General features: G+C 34.2%; 1 protein-coding gene and 1 pseudogene across 1 annotated transcript; one reads left to right on the forward strand and one right to left on the reverse strand.

Annotated features, from left to right (window-relative positions):
* Positions 1–1,277: 1,277 nt before the first annotated feature.
* LOC139840916 (uncharacterized) lies at positions 1,278–5,345 on the reverse strand. The gene is made up of 8 exons (XM_071831156.1): positions 5,268–5,345; positions 4,537–4,677; positions 4,179–4,474; positions 3,969–4,061; positions 3,049–3,158; positions 2,553–2,681; positions 2,022–2,106; positions 1,278–1,721 (listed from the first exon to the last, which is right to left on the reverse strand). The coding sequence occupies exons 1-8, from the start codon at positions 5,343–5,345 to the stop codon at positions 1,292–1,294; spliced, it is 1,362 nt and encodes a 453-aa protein (XP_071687257.1). The 3' UTR covers positions 1,278–1,291.
* Positions 5,346–6,956: 1,611 nt separating this feature from the next.
* On the forward strand, positions 6,957–7,931 carry LOC139840917 (uncharacterized; annotated as a pseudogene).
* Positions 7,932–10,088: the final 2,157 nt, after the last annotated feature.

Below are 10,088 nucleotides of genomic sequence, written 5' to 3' on the forward strand. Positions count from 1 at the left end.
GACTATAAAGAGTTGACCAATTACTTCGTTACCAAAAATGTTAGGATTACGGTTTTATATAAACAATAGTGTAACTATATTGAGTTGACAACTATTTGAGAATAACACTTTGTAACGGTTGTTTTGAACTTTTTTAATTCTATTGATTACGCTATCATAGTATTATATATTATATGTATTGAAAAAATTAACATTTATAGGGGCCCTTTTTAAGTTTCGAACAGGGCCTCCGAAATTAGCGAGACGGCCCTGCTACAATTAATCGGTCATCTTGTTCCTACAAGGTCCCTATAATTTGAAATCTCCAGAGGTACATGCAATCTACAAATTACTCATAAGTAATGAGAACATGCAATATCTAATCCTTCTACACATCGGTTTAAGCCTAGATAATCCTAAAGTGGATTATCGCAATCCCTTAAACCCCCGCTCTTATACCAACTTGAAACGCACTTGACTTGAAAAAAATTCGAGTCAAGAGCGCATGTGCCAAAGAATAAAAAGTCTTCGAATCTACAAAGATCAAGAATAGAAGTAGAAGCACGTTATGAATCTTAGGTCCGTGTTTGATTTAGGTTTTAGTTGGTCGTATTTTGGTGTTTTTGTTTGTTTAGTTTGGTTCTTGGTCGCACGTTTGTTTAGCTTTTGTTTTGATTATTAGTTTGACCCTCGAGTTTGGCGATGTTCAGTTTTTAGCTCTACGTCTAGTTTAGGATTTTTTTTTTTTTCCTAGTATCGAAGCTCGTAGGGGTTTTACTTATATTGTTTTACTTATATTATTTTTTGTTTGGTATGGATAGGAGCATTCATTTTTGAAAAATTTGTTTTTCTTGGTTATAAAATTTTTAGCTATTTTTCTTAAGTTTGCTCAAGAATATGTTTGTGTTTGATTGAATGATATATATATATATATACCTGACATCCAAAATAATGCAATCACAAGCATTCATTTACGAAAGTGAACAATGACAAAATGATATGATAAAATACTGTATGGAACTGAAGACACAATCCCCATGCAAATAGGAAACATAAAATTGAAATCCAAAAGGATGTTGAGGACTTTCAGTTGAAATCCAACTGATCTGTCCCACCTGCATATATATATCTGGTTACACACCAACTATAATCTCAAACATTCAGTCTATATCTAGTTTTGATCAGACCAACCACTTCCCCATTAGACCCTACTTTTGAATTTTCACAATCTCCCCTAAAACATAAAATAAACTTGATAAAAAAACAGTAATAATATAATCTTTTTATTAAGAGTAACTAATTAACTAATTGACTAGAAGCCATCTTGATGATATCGATTGACTAGAGATGGTGTCATGTCTATAGTACCAGTATTACTTCCTGCAGCAAATGTGAAACTTTGTCCAACAGGTGCACCAATGCATGTGTAATTAGTACTACTTTCTGGTAGTGGTGGTGGGACGCTTGTTCCGGTTATATTTTGTAGGCTAAAAGGTGGTGGTGGTGGATTGGGGGTGGAACAAACATGTCCTACAAAGTAGTCGTTTATCGGATATTGTGATGAGTAAGGGTGGTTGTTGTTGTTAACTCGTGATGCCGATGAAGTGTACATATTTGGCGGCGTTTGTTGCGGTGGTGGTGGTGGTAAAACGGTTGTCGAAGTACCGGAGAAGAGTCTTGTGGGATAAACTGCACTTCCCATTGTTGAATGATGAAATCCTCCATGTACCATTGATTGTCCACTTCATTATAATGTCAATAATTCATAAATTAGGACATCATTATATGTTATGTTTCCTTGGTAAATAAAAACTTCAACCATACTAACAATACTCTTATAGTATACTTAGTTTGGATTATATATGTGTTATGTTATGTTATTATTTTTTCATATATAGATAATTAACCAAAAGATGCTAATCTACATTCTACATTACATATTACATATATTATAACATCAAATAGAAATTAGAAAATGTTCACATTCTAGAGGTAGATTAATGAGATAAAATAAAAACAAAATGTAGATATAATTAACATACCCTAGTTGGTGAGGGAGTTGCGGTAGAAGGTTATCGTTGCTAAAAACCAACTGACGAGCTCGATTTAGTGTCTCCGTCTCCCTTTCTACAACCATCACCGCAAACATTAGGTCGATTTATCAAATGGTGATTTAATTATACTAATAAACACTCGTATTAAATTAGAGAAAATCAGTATTAAAAAGAAATATTTATGCTTTATTATTATTGATCATAAATCAAAATGTTGAATTAGGATTCTCCTATAATACTTTGGCTGTTTCATTAGGCTGAACATCAACATTAACATTAACACATCTTAATATCTTATCATAAAATAGTAAAAAATAATCAAAAATAATAAACTTAAATCAAAATCAGTGATAGGGTGAGACCTAAAGGCCAAAAAAAGGGACAAGACAAGTATAGGCTTGATATTGATGAGTTTGAAACATTAAAGCAAATAAAAGATATAGGAGCATGGTTTGTAGTAATTAAGAGTAGGTTAATTAGGTATCTAGGTTTCTATAAATATGGTACGTACATACGTACCTTGGCGATGGCGATTCATGTGTCCCCCAAGAGCTTGTGACTTGCAAAATTTAAGGGAACAAAACCTACACTCATACACCTTCCCACTTTCATCCTGCTTTGCGCCGTTTTTCTTTTTCCTATAGATTCCTCCTCCTAAATATCATATCATCAAACACACTCACACACACACACACATTTCAATTACAAAACCAGACATTGATTTGATATGACTTTTCATGTGTGATTGATTTACTGTTGTTACTACTATTCTCTAGCTAACTACCTACACTGAATTTTACAGTATTAATTAACACACCAATATTCGTAGCTAATAGTCCCCATTAAACATACTTTTAGTAGTAAAATCATATGATAGATCACAATGCTAATTAGTAAGATCCTACTAGGGTTAGCATCTTTTCGATGAAATTAATGAACATTATTTTATTTTATTTTTGGGAATTAAATAATACGGAGTAATAATAAGAGAATTAAATTAATATTAAAAGAGTACCTGGAGAAGCTGAAGAAGAAGAGTCATCAAGTGTTTGTTTGCCATGATCTCTACTGTTGTTAAAATTATCATCTGGAAAATTGTTGAGGTCAAGTGGGTTGTTGTTTCTCCTGAGACAAAAAAATAAATATAAATAAATAAATGAAAATATTGAAATATTAATTAAGAAAGTGATAGTTCAGATAAAAAAAAAGGAGGTTGTGGGGAGAACTCTAGCTATAAGAACATACATGTTAACTTAGCTTAACTTGCTGGTACCACAAACTCAGAAACAAAGGAGTTATTAATAATTTTATTTAAAAGATAACTACAACATAAAAACACAATTTTTCAGAGGAGTTGATAGTGGGGTTGTTTTTGTTGTGGTGGTTGTTGTATGGAAGTACTGAAGCTAATGAATTGAAATTTATAAAACAACAAGACTTGAGTTTATGACTGAGATTGAAAGTTGTTGTTGTAGCTGTTGTTGTGTATCGATCAGTAAGTGGTTCTGTGAGTAGCAACTATACTCTTTTTTTCCCTTGAAATGGAAAAAAGAAACAGTGGTTCTCGTGACTTAAAAAAGGGGGCAGGATTTGTGTTTAAGTTAAGGGAGCACTAGATGAGACGAATTTTAGGACTATTTTCATTTTTTTCGACTACTAGTTTCTATCTTCAATCATGTCAACACATTATCTGCATTATTTTGGTTTTACAATTGTATTAGTTAAGATTATTTAATGAAGATAGAGTTGTATATACTAACAACATTAATTAATGTTAGTATTAGGATTCATATATTAGCATATACAGAGTATTTTTTTTAACAACAAATTTTATTAATCTAAATCTTCCTAGCAAGATACTAGGAAAGCAAATACTTTACAAACATAAAACCAAAAACAACCGATGGCTTAAAAGTCGGAAACCACGACGCTTACAAAGGCTTTGCAAGCCACAAATTCCAAATAATATTACATTTGCTTCTGCTACTAATCCACCTAATATTACATTTGCTTCTGCTACGAATCCACCTACACGTCATTATGTAAATCGAATTAAACAAAGTATTCTTCATCGGCTAGGAATCAAAAATCTTAGAATTTCTGAATCTCCAAATAAGCCATAAAGTAGCCACGATAACGACGTACGTCATGTCTTTCGTATCCTTATTCACGTTCCAAGCGTCGAACCAAGCTTCCCACTCGATCCAATTGTTGAATGATGGTATCGAAATATCCAGCCATCTACGTATAGCTCTCCATAGATCTTGCGCAATGGAGCACTCGAAAAGAACGTAACTAATAGATTTTGTATTATAACCGCATATGGCACAACTCAAATCTTCTAGCTCCACCCTTCTAGATGAGACATTAATTATAGACGGCAATAGATCCGATTTCACTCTCCAAGCAAATATGTTGTGCGAGGGAGGATTTTGCTCTATCTTGTTTTGAGTTCGGCATCAGGTAAATACACACTGTCGATATAAAGGCGAGTAGAATTCACCTGAAAGTTACCGTCGTCGCTAATAACCCATTCCCATGCATCGACATTTTGGCTACAAACAGTACCAATCAGTTCCATGGCTAAAGACGCTAAAGCACTAACGTCTCTAGTGTCAATTTTATCACGAGTCCATTCCCATTTCTACTCCACACAGCCTTTTTGCTTCTAAATGAAACAACCAGTTATATATCTCCTTAAACGCACCACTGCCTTTCCAATTATCCTACCAAAACCGTGTGTTGCATCCGTTTTCCACCTTTACTCGGAGGACGTCATTCACTACTAGAAAATATGTAATTGGCTACGGATTTGCGACGGTCAAAAATTCCGTCCCTAAATACCGACGGATTTTGACGAGTTTCCAACGAGCCCACATTTGCGACGGTTTAGCGACGGATTAACTACGGTAACTCGTCCGTCGGTAATCTGTCCCTAAATATAAGTTTTGCGACGGATTACCAACGGATTAGCTACGTCCATAAATCCGTCCGTAATCCGTCCCTAAATATAATGCTTTGCGACGGCAATAGATTTTGTATTATAACCGCATATGGCACAACTCAAATCTTCTAGCTCCACCCTTCTAGACGAGACATTAATTATAGACGGCAATAGATCCGATTTCACTCTCCAAGCAAATATGTTGTGCGAGGGAGGATTTTGCTCTATCTTGTTTTGAGTTCGGCATCAGGTAAATACACACTGTCGATATAAAGGCGAGTAGAATTCACCTGAAAGTTACCGTCGTCGCTAATAACCCATTCCCATGCATCGACATTTTGGCTACAAACAGTACCAATCAGTTCCATGGCTAAAGACGCTAAAGCACTAACGTCTCTAGTGTCAATTTTATCACGAGTCCATTCCCATTTCTACTCCACACAGCCTTTTTGCTTCTAAATGAAACAACCAGTTATATATCTCCTTAAACGCACCACTGCCTTTCCAATTATCCTACCAAAACCGTGTGTTGCATCCGTTTTCCACCTTTACTCGGAGGACGTCATTCACTACTAGAAAATATGTAATTGGCTACGGATTTGCGACGGTCAAAAATTCCGTCCCTAAATACCGACGGATTTTTGACGAGTTTCCAACGAGCCCACATTTGCGACGGTTTAGCGACGGATTAACTACGGTAACTCGTCCGTCGGTAATCTGTCCCTAAATATAAGTTTTGCGACGGATTACCAACGGATTAGCTACGTCCATAAATCCGTCCGTAATCCGTCCCTAAATATAATGCTTTGCGACGGATTACCAACGGATTTGCTTCGTCTATAAATTCGTCCCTAATCTGTCGGTAAAATCATCATATTAGGGACGGATGTTTTTTATAATTAAGGTTTTATCTAGTTTACGAGCACGAATGAACACGTATAAGTACTAAAATGTCTTGAAATACACTTATACTATCAAATATATCATATATACATCAATACATGATACGTTTGTCGCATCTATTCCTTCGATCTTGTGTTTTTGATATAGGTTCCATAATCGTTGTTAGTGAATATATGTATACCCGTACGGGTGTTTGCATTTATAAGCTACTTAGTAATTTTAAAAATGTTTGTTAACTAATATAGATGCATTTAGGAATAAGTGTCTATGCGTTTTCGTCTAAATTGTAATTTTAAAAAATATATAAATATTAGGCCGTCCCTAATCCGTCGGTAAATCAGAATATTAGGGACGGATTTGGGACGGATGTTTTTTATAATTGAGATTTTATCGAGTTTACGAGTACGAATGAACATGTATAAGTACCAAAATGTCTTAGGATACACTTGTATTATCAAATATAACATATATACATCAATACATGATATGTTTATCGGATGTGTACATTCGATTTAGTGTTCTTGTATATAAGTTATGTAATTGTTGTTAGTGAATATATGTATAACTGTATGTGTGTTTGCATTTATACGCCACTTATTATTTTAAAATATTTGTTAACTAATATAGATGCATTTAGGAAGGAGTGTCTATGAGTTTCCGTCTAAATTTTAATTTAAAAAATATATATAAATATATGGTCGTCCCTAATCCGTCAGTAAATCAAGTTATTATGGACGAATTTGGGACGGATGTTTTTTTCTAATTGAGATTTTATCGAGTTTACGAACACGAATGAACATATATAAGTACTAAAATGTTTTAGGATACACTTATACTATCAAATAGAACATATATACATCATTATATTACACGTTTGTCATATTTATACCTTCGATCTAATGTTTTTATATATAAGTTGCATTATCATTGTAGTGAATATATGCACAACCGTACATGTGTTTGCATTTATTCGCTACTTAGTATTTTTAAAATGTTTGCTAACTAATATAGATGCATTTAGAAATGAGTGTCTATGCGTTTCCGTCTAAATATTAATTTAAAAAATACATTAATATATGGCCGTTCCTAATCTGTCGGTAAATCAGAGTATTAGGGACGAATATTTTTTATAAATTGAGATTTTATTAAGTTTATGAGCCCGAATGAACACATAAAAGTACTAAAATGTCTTAAAATACATTTATAGTGTCATATATAACATATATACATCAATATATTATACGTTTATCGGATGTTACATTCGATCTAGTGTTTTTATATATAAGTTCCATAATCGTAATTTCTACAAATATATAAATATATGGTCGTACTTAATCCATCAGTAAAGGACAAAATTAGTTTAAGTTTTTAAGTCATTATTTTTTATGAAATTCTCAATTATTTTCAAAGTTTCAGTTTTCTATCAAAATTAAAAGAAAAGGAATGTGCAGCTCACATGTTGCAACTAGTGAACCAATCCAGTATCAACAATCAACCAATTAAAATACTTTATGACTTACCACACAGATTATTATCGGACGGTATTATTATCTATTTATTTCACCTCGCCATCTAACGGTTCAGAAAATAACAAAACAATATACAAACACATAAGTTGTCTCCACTTTTCAATGTAATTAATTTCAGTTCTATTTTGGAAAAAGTAGAAAATTGAAAATCTCAGGAAAAGGGAAAGGAGGAAAGGGACTGGAAAAAGAAGCTGCCTAACCACATCGTAAAGTTCGTCGTGATAGCGTTCAAGGTATCACCAAACCAGCGATCCGACAATTGGCTAGACGTAGAGGAGTGAAGTGTATCAACGGTTCAAATTAGGAAGAGATCGAAGAACGTGATTCGGTGATGTCGTTACTTACATCGAGCATGCTCGCCGAAAAAACGTAACAGCGATGGATGTTGTTTACGCTTTGAAGCATCGAGGACGCACTCTCTATGGATTTGGTGGTCAATTTGTTGATCTTCTATTTTTTGGGTTTGTGATTTACAAATTAGGGTTAGGCTTTTATATCTGTCGATTAGCTTCTGTATATTAGTTTTTGAATTGATATGATATTGTACATGAAGCCATGAATACTATTTAAATTTCGTTTTATTAAATTTCGTTGTGTAATTTGTCCTATTGCAAATGTATATCATTATCTTCAAGATGTATTAGGATCTTTTGATTTCATTGAATTTTGATTTAAAAAGGTCGTCAGTAGGGAAAATATCATTAGCGACAGATTAGTGCAGGGTAAGTCCATCGTTAATCGGTTCCAAACTATTCCGTCGCTAATCTGTCCCAAATAGTCCGTCGCTAATCCGTCCTAAAGTGGTCCGTTTCTAATCCGTCCCAAAGTGGTCCGTCGCTAATCCATCCCAAAGTGGTCTGATGCTAATCCGTCCCAAAGTTGTTCATCGCTAATCTGTCGCTAATTTCAGTGCCGTCCCAAAATCCGTCCCTAAATTTTACCGAGGGCGTTTTTAGGTTCGGCCTATTTCCGTCAGAAATCCGTCGTTAAACCCGTTTTGGGATGGATTAGGGACAGATTTTGCCGTCCCTAATTCCAGATTTTCTAGTAGTGATTAGGCACAATGTTATCACTCTTTAACATGAAGAGTAGTTTGATAATGGAACACCACCCACTCGAGCCACAAATCACACTTCCGTCAAGACCCCCTTTCGCACCATAAATAGCCTGAATAATTTATGCTCATTTAGAACCTAGATGATTAACGAACCGGCACACCTATTATTCATGTTTCCAAATGGATTATAACCATCAAAAGACAACCCTAATCTAATTTGCAAAATCTGGATACCTTGCGTCAATTTTTTTCCATGATGTACCATCCACCGGGTGACGCATTTTACCTTCTTCCTTATATTGATCAGTAGCATGCCAAACCATATCTTTACAGTTACACTTGATTTATAAAGGCATTGAAGTCTTGGAGTCAATGTAAAGTAACGCAAAACCTTGTGAGCAACTTTCTTCCCCTTCGTGTTTTCATTTTTCCATCTACTCGTCTTATATACAGGACATTGGTCCTTTTTGGTGTTCTCTTTCTAGAAAAAACAACAATCATTCTTACAAACATGGATCACTTCGTATTCTAAATCAATCTCTCTCATTTTCTTCTTAGCCTCATAGTGAGACGAGTGAATTTTAGCAAGAGGAAATTCAATTATAAACAATTGTAACAATTTTTCAAATGATGTATTGGTCCATTTATTATCTACCTTCATGTGCATCAACTTTGTCAAAAAAATAAAAATTAAACGCTGACATAAAGTTAAAACCAGGGTATAGCTTTGTCTCGTCAAGTTTATCTAATTCGCTAATACCGGCGTCTCTAGCACTTGGTGCATCAGTTGTGTTCATTGGGTCATCGTCATCTATGGTGTGTTCATCTAAAGTACTCTCCTCACGAAGATCGTTGAGTAAATCATGCAATCGGTCTGTCGGTTCATGTATGACATGTTCTGTTAGCGGTGGCATAATGATATTTTCACCGTGCCACTTCCATATGTTATAATGTTCACTAAAGCCATGTCTCTGTATGTGTATTTTAATTGGTTTTTGCTTGTGATATTCATCACATGGACAACGACATTCCCCTTCGGTATTAAGGTATTCGTTACATTAAATGATGAACAAACCAAGACCTGGAACAAATCAAGACCTAACCAAAATTCTGTAGAAAAACGATCTAAAGTAATCCACCTCTTATCAATTGACATTTACTGCATTTACAGAATTACAACAAATAACATAAACATACATATACAAATCACATATATTTTAAGTCAACAAAATATTTAACAGTCAATCACAAATCAAACATTAACTAGGTAAATATTAAACTAATGCAAGTGGAGTGTAGTAGGTTTGTTGCCTAACCCACTTTTTAAAAATGTGTCTCACAAACTGTGACGCCCCGTACAAAATCAACGTGTACGGATCATCAACAACAGAGCCATTATAGGATATAATACTACATGCTGTCTTAAAACAAGTTTTGCATTCTTGAAAAGGTGACATCTTTACCAACATCAAATGTTTTATAAAGATAACGTGCTTCTACGAATAGAAAGCATTAACATAAGTACGTGACACAAAGGTCATTACAAAGCCATTGTTCAAATGTAACATAAGTTGTAAATGCAAAGTAAAAGTTCCATGATTAAGACATCTCTAAACAATGCA

The sequence above is a fragment of the Rutidosis leptorrhynchoides genome, chromosome 4 (genome assembly GCF_046630445.1).
Source record: "Rutidosis leptorrhynchoides isolate AG116_Rl617_1_P2 chromosome 4, CSIRO_AGI_Rlap_v1, whole genome shotgun sequence".
NCBI lineage: Eukaryota > Viridiplantae > Streptophyta > Magnoliopsida > Asterales > Asteraceae > Rutidosis > Rutidosis leptorrhynchoides.